General features: G+C 34.6%; 1 protein-coding gene across 1 annotated transcript in view; it reads left to right on the top strand.

Annotated features, from left to right (window-relative positions):
- Positions 1 to 13,635, top strand: part of MYCBP2 (MYC binding protein 2) — a gene marked incomplete at both ends in the record, with an annotated part of 201,920 nt that overhangs the window by 156,410 nt on the left and 31,875 nt on the right. The window contains 5 exons of the mRNA XM_079534526.1: positions 5,536 to 5,637; positions 8,283 to 9,923; positions 11,080 to 11,249; positions 11,798 to 12,042; positions 12,582 to 12,749. Coding sequence (XP_079390652.1) covers positions 5,536 to 5,637; positions 8,283 to 9,923; positions 11,080 to 11,249; positions 11,798 to 12,042; positions 12,582 to 12,749 — 2,326 coding nt within the window. The remainder of the gene's footprint in view (positions 1 to 5,535; positions 5,638 to 8,282; positions 9,924 to 11,079; positions 11,250 to 11,797; positions 12,043 to 12,581; positions 12,750 to 13,635) is intronic.

Here is a 13,635-nt window from a genome sequence, read left to right as displayed (position 1 = left end):
TGATGCAAGAAAATAAGTATTTAGTGGAGTGCAGCAAGTGAGAATTAGATTTAAATGTATGGTTCACTTCTGCAATGGCTTCAGACTCATTCTGAGAGTGACGTTGTGTGCTTATACTAGGCTGTCAACAGTTTACGGGCTGGTTCAGCGCAGTTCCGTGACTAGTGGGGCAGAAGGATTTTGCAAAATCCACGCCTCTGGAAAAGGGAAACAGGAGACCCCAAAATAATTAAAAACAGCGGCAATGATCTGAGGAGAAACAAACTAATTTATTAAACATAGTATCAGAATGCAAGATAACACACCATAATATAATATAATTGGAATTGAAGCTAATAATGAGAGAGAGTGTCTGAAAGGTGGATAGGCCTCTCATAACATTGAGATGAGATGTGCAGTCCAGTTGAGCAGCAGGGAGGGGAGCCTGACGAAGAAGAGCACATCAGGTCCTTGCCAGGGGTTGTATCTCCTCTCTGACCGCAAAGCCACCTAGGGTATGTAGTTCTTTTCCAGACAGGTGCCTGGAACTGGAGAATTAACACTTTAACTTCCAATGCACTACATGATGTTATGATGTTGAATACCGATAACCAAAAATCATAAAAGCATGATATGGGCTTAAACCAACATTCTGGAAACATGTTCCAAAACCTAGTTAGATGAAGCAAGTGACTGCCAGTAGTGTCAACACACCATCACTGGGAATTTGACAACTGTATGCTCTTTCCCTTCACTTTTGTTTTTATTTTTCTGTCCAGAGTAGTAAAGTCAGAGTTTTATTCAACATTTGATTAAACATTACCCTACTGATCTTACTTCAAACTTTTATCATTTAGTATTTATGTATGAAAAGAAAAGCTTTTTTTTCTTATATGCTGCTCAGTAAGCTTTTTTTAATTAAGTTACTATCTATGTATTCTAATAAAGATCCAGGATTCAGAATTAGGACCTTTTTTCCAAGGGGAATGCTGGTCTAGTAAGTAAAATAAAAATGTAGAAATAAAATAATCTTATGTTTCTGTCTGATTTGATAGCTTAGTACAGTATTTCAACCAGTTAGGTTATTAGCGCTTCCAGCAGTATAAACTAAACCGGAACTCAAACGGAACTAGTGTACTGTGTTGCCATAACTGTGATGTGGTAAAAGGACCTTCTTCCTAACAAGTTGTCATTTACTTTATGATATCATATAAATAATGTAAATTATATGTACGAAAGAGGGAAATATTAAAGTTTTCGTTTCCAGTATGAAAAATCTAGTAGCATGTGAGGCGAAAGCAGTTTTGAATTAGAACATCCTTATTCTTCTGAAAATCTGTTAATCCTTTTACCACTTGATATAAAGGTAGAACATTGTCTGTGAGGCTGTAAGACTGTGTTCATGTTCATTTAATAGTCAAGGAAATTATCAGGGATCTTTGAAAATTAAATACTATTTCTAGAAACCATACATATTAAAAAGTAATGAATTAGCAGTCTACATCTATTAGACTAGCATAAATGCAATAAAAATATTTTAAACAGGAAAATTCTGTTTATATCTGATTTTGCTGTGCTTTTTAGTATGTTTGATACGTTCAACTCTGAGCTATAACTGAACTGTAAGATAATTCCTTTTAGCACTTTATTATTTCGAAAGCATTTAATAGCTTCCTGTTTCTAAACAAGTAATTAGAAGTTAAATCCCTTAAAGAGCATATCCCAAGGCTCCATATCATGTCAACTGCAGTCATATGTAATTATAATTTTAAATGATGTCCTTTATTCGTAAGTGCTTACCGCAATAAATTTAGATCTAAAAATTAAAGCAAATGTTTGTTACCTGTTCTATTAAAAGGACTGGTGATAGTTTAACAGTTGAAAGTATTTGTCCCCCATTGTAGATTCCCATGGCTACAGATATGGCAACATGGAAACACATTTTCTGATTTAACAATCTGAGTAAGTAGCTTAGGCTACCTCTTACATTTTCTGCTGCCTGTCTATTCAAGGAGGTTTTATATTTAAGCATGATTTTGAGGGGAATTAAGATGATGTTGAATGTCCCATAAATTTATTTCCTAAGTAGTGTATCAAAGTATGGAGAAAAACTTTAATCTGATCATGATGCATACTCTGCCAGAGATTTTCTTCAGAAAAAACAGTTAGCTATTCTTTCTGAGGAATGCTTTCTGTTCTTGGGTTTTATTTTCTTTTGTTTTTCAAATTGATTTGAGGAAGAGGGAATGGGCTTCTCACAACTTTTTTTCTTCAGATACAGCATCTGGTTATTTTTTGCAAAAAAAATACTATAGTGCTTTTGAACAACCACTTCCTCAGATATTATGCTTAAAGTATTTTTTTTAACAGAAAGAGCATGAATTTTCCTTGATTATTTCAACAAAACAATCTGTAATTACTCATGCCTGAATTTTCTTACTTCTAAGAAGACTGTAAGATCATCAGTAACAGATTTACTCAGGAGCACAGCTTCCGACAGCTGCTAGATTTATTATTCATTACTTGATTAATTCATCTCTCCATTTTGGTGATTATGTCCAATTTCTGCTTGGATTCTAAGTGTATCGAATCCTGGAGGGTCAAGCAAGGTCTTGTTTCTCAGCTTTCAACAGTTTGTGGTAGGTCATAAAAACCCTCATACACAGCAAGACAGGGAGATCAGCGGGATCTTGTTGCACTGTTCAACAGCAGTTAGTAAGATTTAAGACGTGGCTGTTGAAAGAACTCTCAACCAAGGGAGGAAGCTTGCTGTCACAGAAGTTGGAACTTTCTGCTATTATCTTCACATCTGAGTTGCTATTACAAATGAGGAACAGATTTATAGACTGGAGATGCATTAAACCCTTTTGTTTGATTCATCTATCACAATTCTAACTCTTCCACCATAGCCCTGTCTACTTGCCTTGAGTAGTGTCCTCAGCACAGCTGTTGTTTCCTGACTTATCTCAGTCCAGGCAGAAGCTGCAGTGCTGAGCTGCTGTTAATGCATTCATGGTGTTAGACTGCCTCATTGCCAATACATGCTGCAGGGCTGCAAACCAGTGTATGATCAGCCCCTACCACTCGTATGTTCCTCAGTACTGTGTTAGCATTTTCTTCTTGGTTTTCTTCTTACCCTTCCTAGGTGCTTACTACAGAACATTTGGAACCACTGGCTTTGCCTGTAGTGCTTCTGTCAACCTTTTATAAACAGTGGAATCTGCACAAGAGATTTGCACACATACAGAGTGTGTAACCGTTTTTAGTAGCATTTCAGTAAAATGAAGGGAGAGAGTAGTCTTAACCAATCACTCTGATCTCTTCTATGTCATACTGAAATGTCATGGAAAGCAGACAGAGTACTGGCTAACTTTTTTTTTTCTGATGCCAAACTTTTTTCTTATTGCCAAACTATTATTCCTGAAAGAAGTTAAACTGTTTCATACTTTGGGCTTCAAAGATTTAATGTTGTAAGAAACACACTTATTTTTCTGTGTGTGCTGAGAAATTTAAATTCAAAACCATCTCTGTGGGACTGGTATCAAGTTTGGAGGACATGTATAAATTGTGTTGAGGTTTATTGTAGAAATAGATTTGACTCATTGTCTTCAGAAATTAGGAAATTACAGATTCATTATTATAAAATTATAGATTAATTTTATATAGTTCTCTAGTGCAGGAAGGCTTCTTTCAATTAAAATATTTAAGCAGCTCCAGTGTTTGTTATTGAAACCCTGCCTTTGGGCAGTAAGCATAAAAATTTGAAGAGCAGGAATCCTGTCCTTGTCACTGACCAGACATACTGGATAGACATAGATTGAATAGAATCACAGAATCATAGAATCACTCAGGTTGGAAAAGACCTTAAAGATCAAGTCCAACTATGACCTAACCATACTACCCTAACAGCCCTCTGCTAAATCATGTCCCTGAGCACCACATCCAGTTTTTAAACACATCCAGGAAACATTGTTTCCCTGGGCAGCAAGGAGACTGTGGGAATCTCATTCTCTTTGACCCAATCTCCTTGAAGTGACTGAGTGCAGATACAGTACTCAACATAAACTAGATTACAGAATTGTAATGTAAATATTCTCACATGTAGAATGAAAGAATGAAATGAAAATCTGCATACATTAAATTGGATTTAGGAAATATTTAATTATTCACAGAATGGGAAGTTGATAAACAAAATTGTCATTTTTAGGCTTGTTTTTTACAAAAGTGTTCCTTTAATGCTACGTTGCATTCTTAATGTATTTTCCTGCATTTTAACTTTATAAATGAATGAAGTGTCTGACATCCTGCTAAACAAAAGCTATACAGTTGGTATTGCATCTTTACAAAACTTTTGTAGGCATCAAAGTAAGTAATGCTATTCTTAAACTTGTGATAGTACTAGAATGAGAATATATGGATTCTTTTATCATTTTGAAGAATTAAATTCTTACCTCAAGCATGAATGAACATCTTCTCCTTATAGAATCTGTGGATGTATAGTTTGTTATTCAAAGTAGGGATTTTAATGTATTTGTGTACAGATTTGTAAATTCAGTACCAGACAAAAACCAAACCAGGGCAAACCAAACGAACAAACAAAAGAACAAGAACAAAAAAACCCAACAACTAAGCACTGTAGGAATGAAAATCTCTTATTTTCAATGCACTTTTCTTCCATTTATACAAAAGTGTATTTCTAAAGCCAAGTATCTTCTAGTGTACAAAATCTTACAATGGGAAATTTGACTTTTTTTTCCTGAAGAAATAAAAATTGAAATTAGAATTAAAAACAGTGTTATAAGAAAGTAAAGTCATAGACTTGAAATTAGAAGTCCCTGTTGTTATCTCATTCTATCATGGATTATACCAGAGTTTAACTTCTTTTTTTTTCCTTAATCCTTAAAGCAAAATTATTTATAAAGGTTGATACAAATTTGTTTTCATGTCTATACTGTTTCATAGAAACTTCTACTGATAATTAGGTCTTCTGATGGTATTGCAAAACTGCAGTTCACATTACAAGTGAAGATTTTTGTAACATTTCATTACTGAGGTGAATTCAGATTTGAAAACAAATAGCTTTGATTGATCTAATATATTTTTCATCATTCTTCCAATGAGTAGTGAAACTTCAAAGCAGAAAAGTCTGGATCTTCTCTAACTTTATCAAAAGAATGTTATAAATGGTCATCTGAAGAAGATACTGCGGGTTTCAATAACTAATCTCTGAATTTACAGATTAAAATTTCACATTTGAAAGCAGATTTGTGTTCAAAATCAGGTACTGCTGGTTTCATAATAAACCATCCATCTGATTGATTAGCCATAGTGCATTTGAGATCCCATAAACTAATACTTTAGTATTTTATTTTTTGAAGTTTGCATTAGGGAAAGCTTTTTAAGTAACTGTTTCTCACTTAAAATTAATGTAGGAGTCTTGATGAACTCAAGAATATTTAAAAGAGGAGATGAATATCACTTTAAATGCTTGTTTTTATATTTGCATTTTTTTCCATTGAATCTGTGTTGCTTCTGTGCAACTGTTTTCCACTGTAGACACTCCATCCTGCTGCCTTGCTTCTCGTGAGCGTATTTACAAAACTAGTGATGTAGCTGGGCCTGCCTCTGCTATTTCATCTCTCTGTCACAAACTAAAGGGTGGGTATGCATGCAAACATGGCTAGGTTATTCAGCTTTTGCATTGAAAGTGTTGCTTTTTTTTTCCTCCTTACACTCATTTTCATTTCATTCTCTTAATACGATTTATTCAAGTTTGGTGTTTGTTAGGAGTTCATTTGATATGGCCATTCAGTATTGCCTTCCTGAACAGCAGTATCCAGGGTATGGATTTTAGCTATCAAATTTTGTAAATGGGTAACTGTTAATCTAGTATAACACTATCTGCTCTCAAATATAGAAGGCAAATGAAATGTAGAAGGGAAAAAAAGTAATCTTTTTTTTTCTTTGTTTACAGATAAATCAAATATGTAATTACGCAGTTTCTCATGTGGGGCATTTTTTTGTGCTGATACTCCAGAATGCTAATTAGGATTATTTACATGTATATGTGCAAAGTGAAACCTTCTTTAAAAAAATATTTTTCATTGCTAAAAGCTGTTGCTAAGCTATGCTTTTCAAAAACATTTTTGTTCTAGATGTTTTCCTACTTTTTTAATTGGTAATGCATATACTTGGAATGTGATACATTGCTGAATGGTTTGCCGTGTTCTGTGTCCTCTAAGAAGACAAGTGTTTTCTGTTCAGTTTTTTTCTTTCATGAGGAGTTCTATAAAAAGTTATTTAAATAATAATATCTACATCTGGCAAACTTTAAATTAATATTTTTGTTTGCTTATTTGGGGGAAAAGTATGTATAAAGTAATTTCATTTCTGAATTCATTTATCACAAAGCAGAAATCTTAAAAATTGTTCATCAGTAGACCTGGTGAATAACAAAAGTGGCTTGAGAAACTGGTTGAACTGCTATTTAATAAACACTTTTTTTTTTTCCTCTAGCAAGAGCAGTCATTTTATAAAACATGATGTACCATGCTATTTCTGCCTGCTTCCTTCCCCCCATGTCGAAACAAACATGCAGATAAGAAAACAACTCCTGAGAAAAAAAGGCTAAAGACACTTAAGACACTCAAGAGCAATAATGAAAATTTTTGAAATGTTCTGTTTATATTTGGCATGTTGTCCTCGAATATAGACAAAATATTTCTTTTTTATCCTGGAGAAATATAAACTCCCAGTGTGTCCAGTATCCTGGGAAGCAAGGAGAGCACCCTAACTCTCAAGTTTGTTAAATATTTTAATATAAATGTTCTTAACTTTTTCCTGTAGCTGTTTATTATAAGCCACTTAAACATAGAGGAAACAAAAAATGTTTTGTTGTCTGAGGAGACATCTTGGTTTCTAGTCTTTATTTATTTATTGTGAGATTTAATGGTATTAGTTTAAAAAAAAAAAAACAAAAAAAACAGGTCATTCCATGCTTCTGTATATTATCTAGCATGCAGATAAGGTTTCATGATACGAAACTAGAAGAATTCAGAATTCTATATTGCAGAAGGAACTAAACACAGATTTCCAACCTTCCAAGTAAATATTGAAGGTACTGAATAAAAGATGACTTTCTGTCATTTCTGTTTCCATTAGAAATCATGGTTCAAATTAGCAAACATTTTTTGATTGATTAAAATTTTTTGACAAATTATTATTTTCCCCCAGAATGTGCTTGAGCCAGTGAAAATAGCATTTTAATGCTAGTTAAAAAAATAAATAAATAAATAAAAATCCACAGTGCAGTGACCTACTTTTACAAGCTTTACAATGATAGCTACTTCTTTTTTAAGTAATGAAAACATATTCCAATCAGAAGGACTATGTGCTCAAGACTTTGAGGTGTAGTCTGGAGAGAGTTGTATATTATTACAATTTGATGAGTGTTGCGTTATTACCAGTAATGTAAACATTTCTTGACTTAATTTAAAAAACAGAGTTCTATAAGAGGGACAGGGTTCGTACTCATTAAACTATTTGAAGTATAATGTTTGATGAAGCTACTTACATACATATACTAGTTTGGCATGTAATACACGTGTAAATTCAGTGCACTTGAAAACAACAAATTACTGCATCAAGCTAAACGTGGCTGATGGTTTGGCTTAAGAGTAATAGAAGAAGGTTATTATGAGTAGATTCTGTTCTAGGAGAAAAACGTTGATTGCATGTGGTCTTAAAAATCAAGATAGAATAATGTGAATTGTTTTAAGCTTGTTTGTAAGTCTTTTACCTAATTATTTGCCTTATAATTGTATTTACTTCCTATGTTTCCTGACTTTTGAGAATTAAGAAAAGTAAACCTGGTCATACAAGTGGTCTTTCTGCTTGTCTCTTGTTGCAATCAGTCTGACACACAGAAATAGTAAAGAAATAACTCTTGGTTTCTGTTGCAACTAAGGTAAATTTAGTTAACACCTAGCTTTATTAAGTCTTTAGTTAATTGTAACTAGAGAAGTAAATATAGTTCCTTTATTTGTGTTTTGAGAAACTAGTGAACTATGCCTTTAGATACCACCATAATGTGTTTCTTGTAAATATTTCCTAGCCAATGTTTGGAAATGTGCATTTGCACATATTTTTAGAAGAAATGTACCAGTATTTAGATTTGCCTGCATTACATGAACAGAAGCATGCTTTTGAATTTTATTGTGCATTCAGGTCTTTAATTCTTGTTTTGTACTGTTAAACATGTCACTGTTAAATATAACAATTTAATTACAAAATATGCTAAACAGGTGACCGAGTGAATTTCTCAGGAGCTGCTAGACCTATTTCTCCAGCAGGAAAATCAGACATGTCATCAAAACACAGAGCTGACAGCAGGTCACCGAAGCTTGATGTGCGAATTAATAGAGCTGCTGCTGACCAGAAGAAACCTAGAAATACTGACGGCCTAACAGCCAGTGAATCTCTGCTGCTGAAGTCAGATGCTGCAAAGTTGCGGTCAGATTCTCACAGCAGATCTTTGTCTCCAAATCATAATACTTTGCAAACACTAAAAACTGATGGAAGAACTACAACTGGTCTGAGAGCTGAATCTCCGGGACCAGGAACTCGGTCATCTTCTCCAAAGACAAAGACACTTACAGCAGTTAGATCTGGTGCTAGTTCTCCACGATCCTCATCACCCCATGATAAAACGGTACCTCAGAAAGCTTCATCTCCTGTAAAAACAAAGCTTGATCCTCCTCGAGAACGATCCAAATCAGATTCTTACACATTAGATCCAGACACTCTTCGCAAAAAGAAAGTACCACTAACAGAATCTTTAAGGGGGAGATCAACTTCACCCAAACCAAAAATTATTACAAAGGATGTGACACCTACAGAAACCGAAAATAGAGCTCCATCCCCTCATGTCGTCCAAGAAAACCTTCACAGTGAGGTTGTTGAAGTGTGTACTTCAAGTACTCTAAAGACTAACAGCATTACAGATAGCACTTGTGAAGACAGCACAGAATTCAGAAGTCTAGACGACAGTTCTAGTAAAGTTCATTTCAGCATAGGGAAAGCACCTCTGAAAGATGAGCAAGACATGAGAGCATCTCCAAAAGTGAGCCGTAAATGTGCTGGTAGGCATACAAGACCCAAAAAAGAGAAATCCAATTTTCTTTTTAAAGGAGATGGCTCCAAGTCCATAGAGCCAGCCAAGCAAGCGATGTCACCTTCTGTTGCAGAATGTGCTAGAGCTGTGTTCGCTGCTTTTCTTTGGCATGAAGGAATAGTTCATGATGCTATGGCTTGTTCATCTTTTTTGAAGTTTAATCCAGAGCTGTCCAAGGAGCATGCACCAATACGAAGCAGTCTCAGTCAACAACCTGCAGAGGAAAAAGAAACCAAGTTGAAAAATAGGCATTCATTGGAAATATCCTCTGCTCTTAACATGTTCAACATTGCTCCCCATGGACCAGATATATCTAAAATGGGCAGCATCAACAAAAACAAGGTCCTTTCAATGTTAAAAGAACCACCTTTGCATGAAAAGTGTGAGGATGGAAAAATTGAAACTACCTCCTTTGAAACATCCAGTCATCACACTATGAAATCCAAGTCTCCTCTTCCATTAACACTGCAGCACTTGGTAGCTTTTTGGGAAGATATTTCTTTAGCAACTATTAAAGCAGCTTCCCAAAATATGATTTTTCCAAGTCCTGGTTCTTGTGCAGTGTTAAAGAAGAAGGAAAATGACAAAGATAACAAGAAAACCAAGAAAGAGAAAAAGAAAAAAGAAAAGGTTGAGGCCAGACCAAGGGGAAATCTTTTTGGTGAGATGGCCCAACTAGCTGTAGGAGGACCTGAAAAAGACACAATCTGTGAGTTGTGTGGAGAATCACATCCATATCCAGTGACTTACCACATGAGACAAGCTCATCCAGGTAAGATTCAATATTTTGCTTCCTGTGTCTGCCTGCAAAATACATCATACACATACATTTTTGTATTAGTTGCTGTTATGGAAATAAATCAGGCTGCCTTGTTTAATGTTTTAACACAGTTTACACACAATTTAAATTCAAATGTACTTAAGGATATAGGCTCTCAAACATGAAGAAAATTTTTGAAATAAAGACAAATCAGCAATCAGACTTTACAGTACTACTTCAGAAATATGCTACTTGTTACACTCTAGGACTCTGAACAGTGCTGAAAAAAAGGGAGAAAAAGTATAAGTTATGGTTAATTCACATGTCTATGCTGCCAAAAGTTTTTTATTCTACTATTGATTATCTGCTGTGTTATCTCTTGGTATCAGTGAACTTTGATTTAAAATCTATGTTTTAAAAGGAAAAAAATGTGTGGTTAGTAGATTTGTGAGCATTAATCAGAAGGCAGCTTGTAAAATATGAAACAGCTATTTTTTCCCTCTACACATTACCCAAGTCTGTTCAGGAGTTTAATTTGGGAATCATTAAGGAAATAATTTTTAGGTAGACATTAACTACTGTTTGCTTGTCAACTGAGTTTAAAAAATACTTGTGATGTAGCCAGTAATAAGTAGTCTTGTCAGTGACAAAATTATTTGTGTTTTCTAGCTTGTAAACCCAGGTAAACAATTTTACCTGTTAGTGAAGTTCAGGCTGATGTCGTATGCACTATTTCTAATACTGTATGGTAAACTACAGAGCCTTCATCTTCAGCACTTATCAGTTCTCTCAATTTTTCAGAGAACCAATAATCAGCAAAGGAATACACTTTATTCCCTTTTAAGCTTTGTTAGATATGTTGTAGGTCTGTAATTTATGTTCAACTGTAGATATGCTGGCTAACATGTAATACTGACTTTACCATCAATAAGCTAAGTTGAAAACTGTTGCATTGGGCATGTTAATAATAAAAACATGAAAACAGAAGTATTTGGATTCTTCAGATACCACTGGGATGCATGAATGTGCACTGTAATTTTTTAAATCTGTTAACAGGAAAGACAGGCAACCACCTTCCTTCCCCACCTACATCCCTGTTTTGAAGATAGGAAAAAAAATCTTTATTTTGAAATAACAGTTTTTTGGTTTTTTTTTTAACTGTATGTAGGTTGTGGTCGTTATGCTGGTGGCCAAGGTTATAATAGCATAGGACACTTCTGTGGAGGATGGGCTGGTAATTGTGGTGATGGTGGTATTGGAGGAAGCACTTGGTATTTGGTATGTGATCGATGCAGAGAAAAATACCTCCGTGAAAAGCAAGCAGCAGCAAGAGAGAAGGTATTTTTATCTGTTTATCTTATGTTTTTCTCTATCTGCTCAATAGTAATGCATTCACAGTTTGAAAGTAGACTGAAAAATTTGGAATTTCAGAATCATGGAAGGTTTTGAGAAATACCAATGTCACAATAATGTTACGTGAGATCATACTCAGGTCTTTATGTGATGACATAACCAAGCTTTGGGTGAACTAGAGTAATGGAGTACTAGCATGAAAGGCATTCATCTAATATTGCTCTTGCCATATCTAGTTTCAAATTTTTGCTTAAAATATGCAAATATGTGGAAGTTTTTTTTTAAAGAAGAACAGAACAGTTTTAGTTTAAATGAATAAAACTAAATGTATTGAAACTTTTTGCACACAAAATTGATTGTGAAGCAAACATGAAAACTTACAACTTTTTATGAAAAGTTAAAAGTACTATTTTAGAACAGCATCATTTTATAACAGGAAGAATCAAGCAGCTTACCTACGTGATATTGATAGCTTCTCTTGTGATGAAGAATAATTTAAATACACCTTTTTTTCTTTTCATTAATTGCTATAGATTAAGCAATCTAGGAGAAAACCAATGCAAGTTAAGACTCCTCGTGCCTTGCCAACTATGGAAGCTCACCAAGTGATTAAAGCTAACGCACTATATTTGCTGTCGCTGAGCAGTGCTGCTGAGCCTAGTATCCTCTGCTATCACCCTGCAAAAGCATTCCAATCTCAACTTCCCAGTCTAAAAGAAGGAATTTCTGAAGATTTTCCCATAAAAATGCCATGTCTGTATCTACAGACTTTAGCAAGGTAATTGAAGGAAGTTTGCAAATATTGATTATAATATTCATGTATTTAGGGTATTATTTCCTGATCTTATTTAATTTCTTAGACCGTATTTGCCCGTATGATCAAGTGTAGCCTAAATAGCTTTTGGATGCTAAGTATTTTTTAGCAGCATCATTTATGTCCAAAGAATTTAGAATTTCCTGAAGAGTTTAACTTAATGCATTGTTCTGGCAGACATATGTGCTTCTGTTCCCCCTTCAGCATTCGAAATAGTAACAAGGAAGCAAAAAATCTGGGCTTGCCCAGTATTTCTGAGTAAATTGAGTAACTCTTAGTGTCTTATGTCTATCATGGGTTTCCCAGCCCCTGTGTTGGTTACTGTTTAACTCATCAGTTGAAAACGCCACTATATTTCGCCCTAAGATGGAAATTGCAACTAGCTTGTATTCATTAGGTGAATAGTAAATGAATTGTGTTAGCTGCTTATGTGTATTTTCAAGGAAGCATTTTGTGCATTCAGTAACTCTTAATCCTAACTTAAGAAACCTTATTTGATGTAGGCATCATCATGAAAACTTTGCTGGGTACCAGGATGACAACCTCTTCCAGGATGAAATGAGGTACCTCCGTTCAACTTCTGTACCTGCACCATACATCTCAGTTACTCCTGATGCAAGCCCTAATGTCTTTGAAGAACCAGAGAGTAACATGAAATCTATGCCCCCCAGGTACTTCTCATCTAGGTACTACATACAAATGTTAATGCATTAACAGAACAGTTTAATTTTTAAAATTTTTAATTTTTTTTTAATGAAGATAATGGAAAACATTGTCATAATTAGGTAGCTAAAATATCAGGTCAGCCCAGATCAGTCTCTTGAAATAGCAGAAAAAAAACCCAAAACACAAGAAACTGTTCTTTAAGTGTCTTCAGTAAAAGATAGCATATCTGATGTATATTCAGGCACTGGTAATGCAAGTTTGCAAACCTTATTTAAAACTTTGAGAGTGTTGCAGATCAGTTGCTTCTCTTTAGAAAGGTCTTGATTTCACAGCCAAAATATGCTAAAACAAACAAAATAAAAACAAGTCATGTATTCAGAAATTGATGAAGGACTCTTCACCAAGCACTCTTGGTGAAAGACTTTTCACTAAAAATCTTTAGTGTACCTCAAGAAAACAAATCCCTCGTCCTTACTTCAGGCCTGCTTATTTTTCTCTTAGAGGCAAATGCAGTTTTCCCACAATCGCCAGAACTGCAAAACTGAAGACATTGTTTGGAAAGCTGTTGTCCAAGAAACATAGCTGAAAATTTAGCACTTTTCCCCTGTATTTCCATTCTGTGACACAACTGATTGATTGTAGTGTGGACAAACTACCCTTTTAAGAAGTAGTAGCTCTTCAAGATTTTATTTTGAAGGGAGGTTTGACTAAGAGGGAATTTCATTACTTTACATTTTCAAAGCAAAATTTGGTGTGTCTTTCTGTAGAAAGTTAAAATGTAAGTGGAGAAATGGCAGTTTATTGCTATCCAGGACCAAGAGTGCTAGGTGATTTTTACCAGGTTAAGCCAAGTCTTTATTTTGTCAAATTTTCTATAATCCAATTCAAACA

Source organism: Tetrao urogallus (assembly GCF_951394365.1).
Source record: "Tetrao urogallus genome assembly, chromosome: 1".
Lineage (NCBI taxonomy): Eukaryota > Metazoa > Chordata > Aves > Galliformes > Phasianidae > Tetrao > Tetrao urogallus.
The sequence above is the reverse complement of the archived record's forward strand: the minus strand, read 5'-3'. Positions and strand labels throughout refer to the sequence as shown.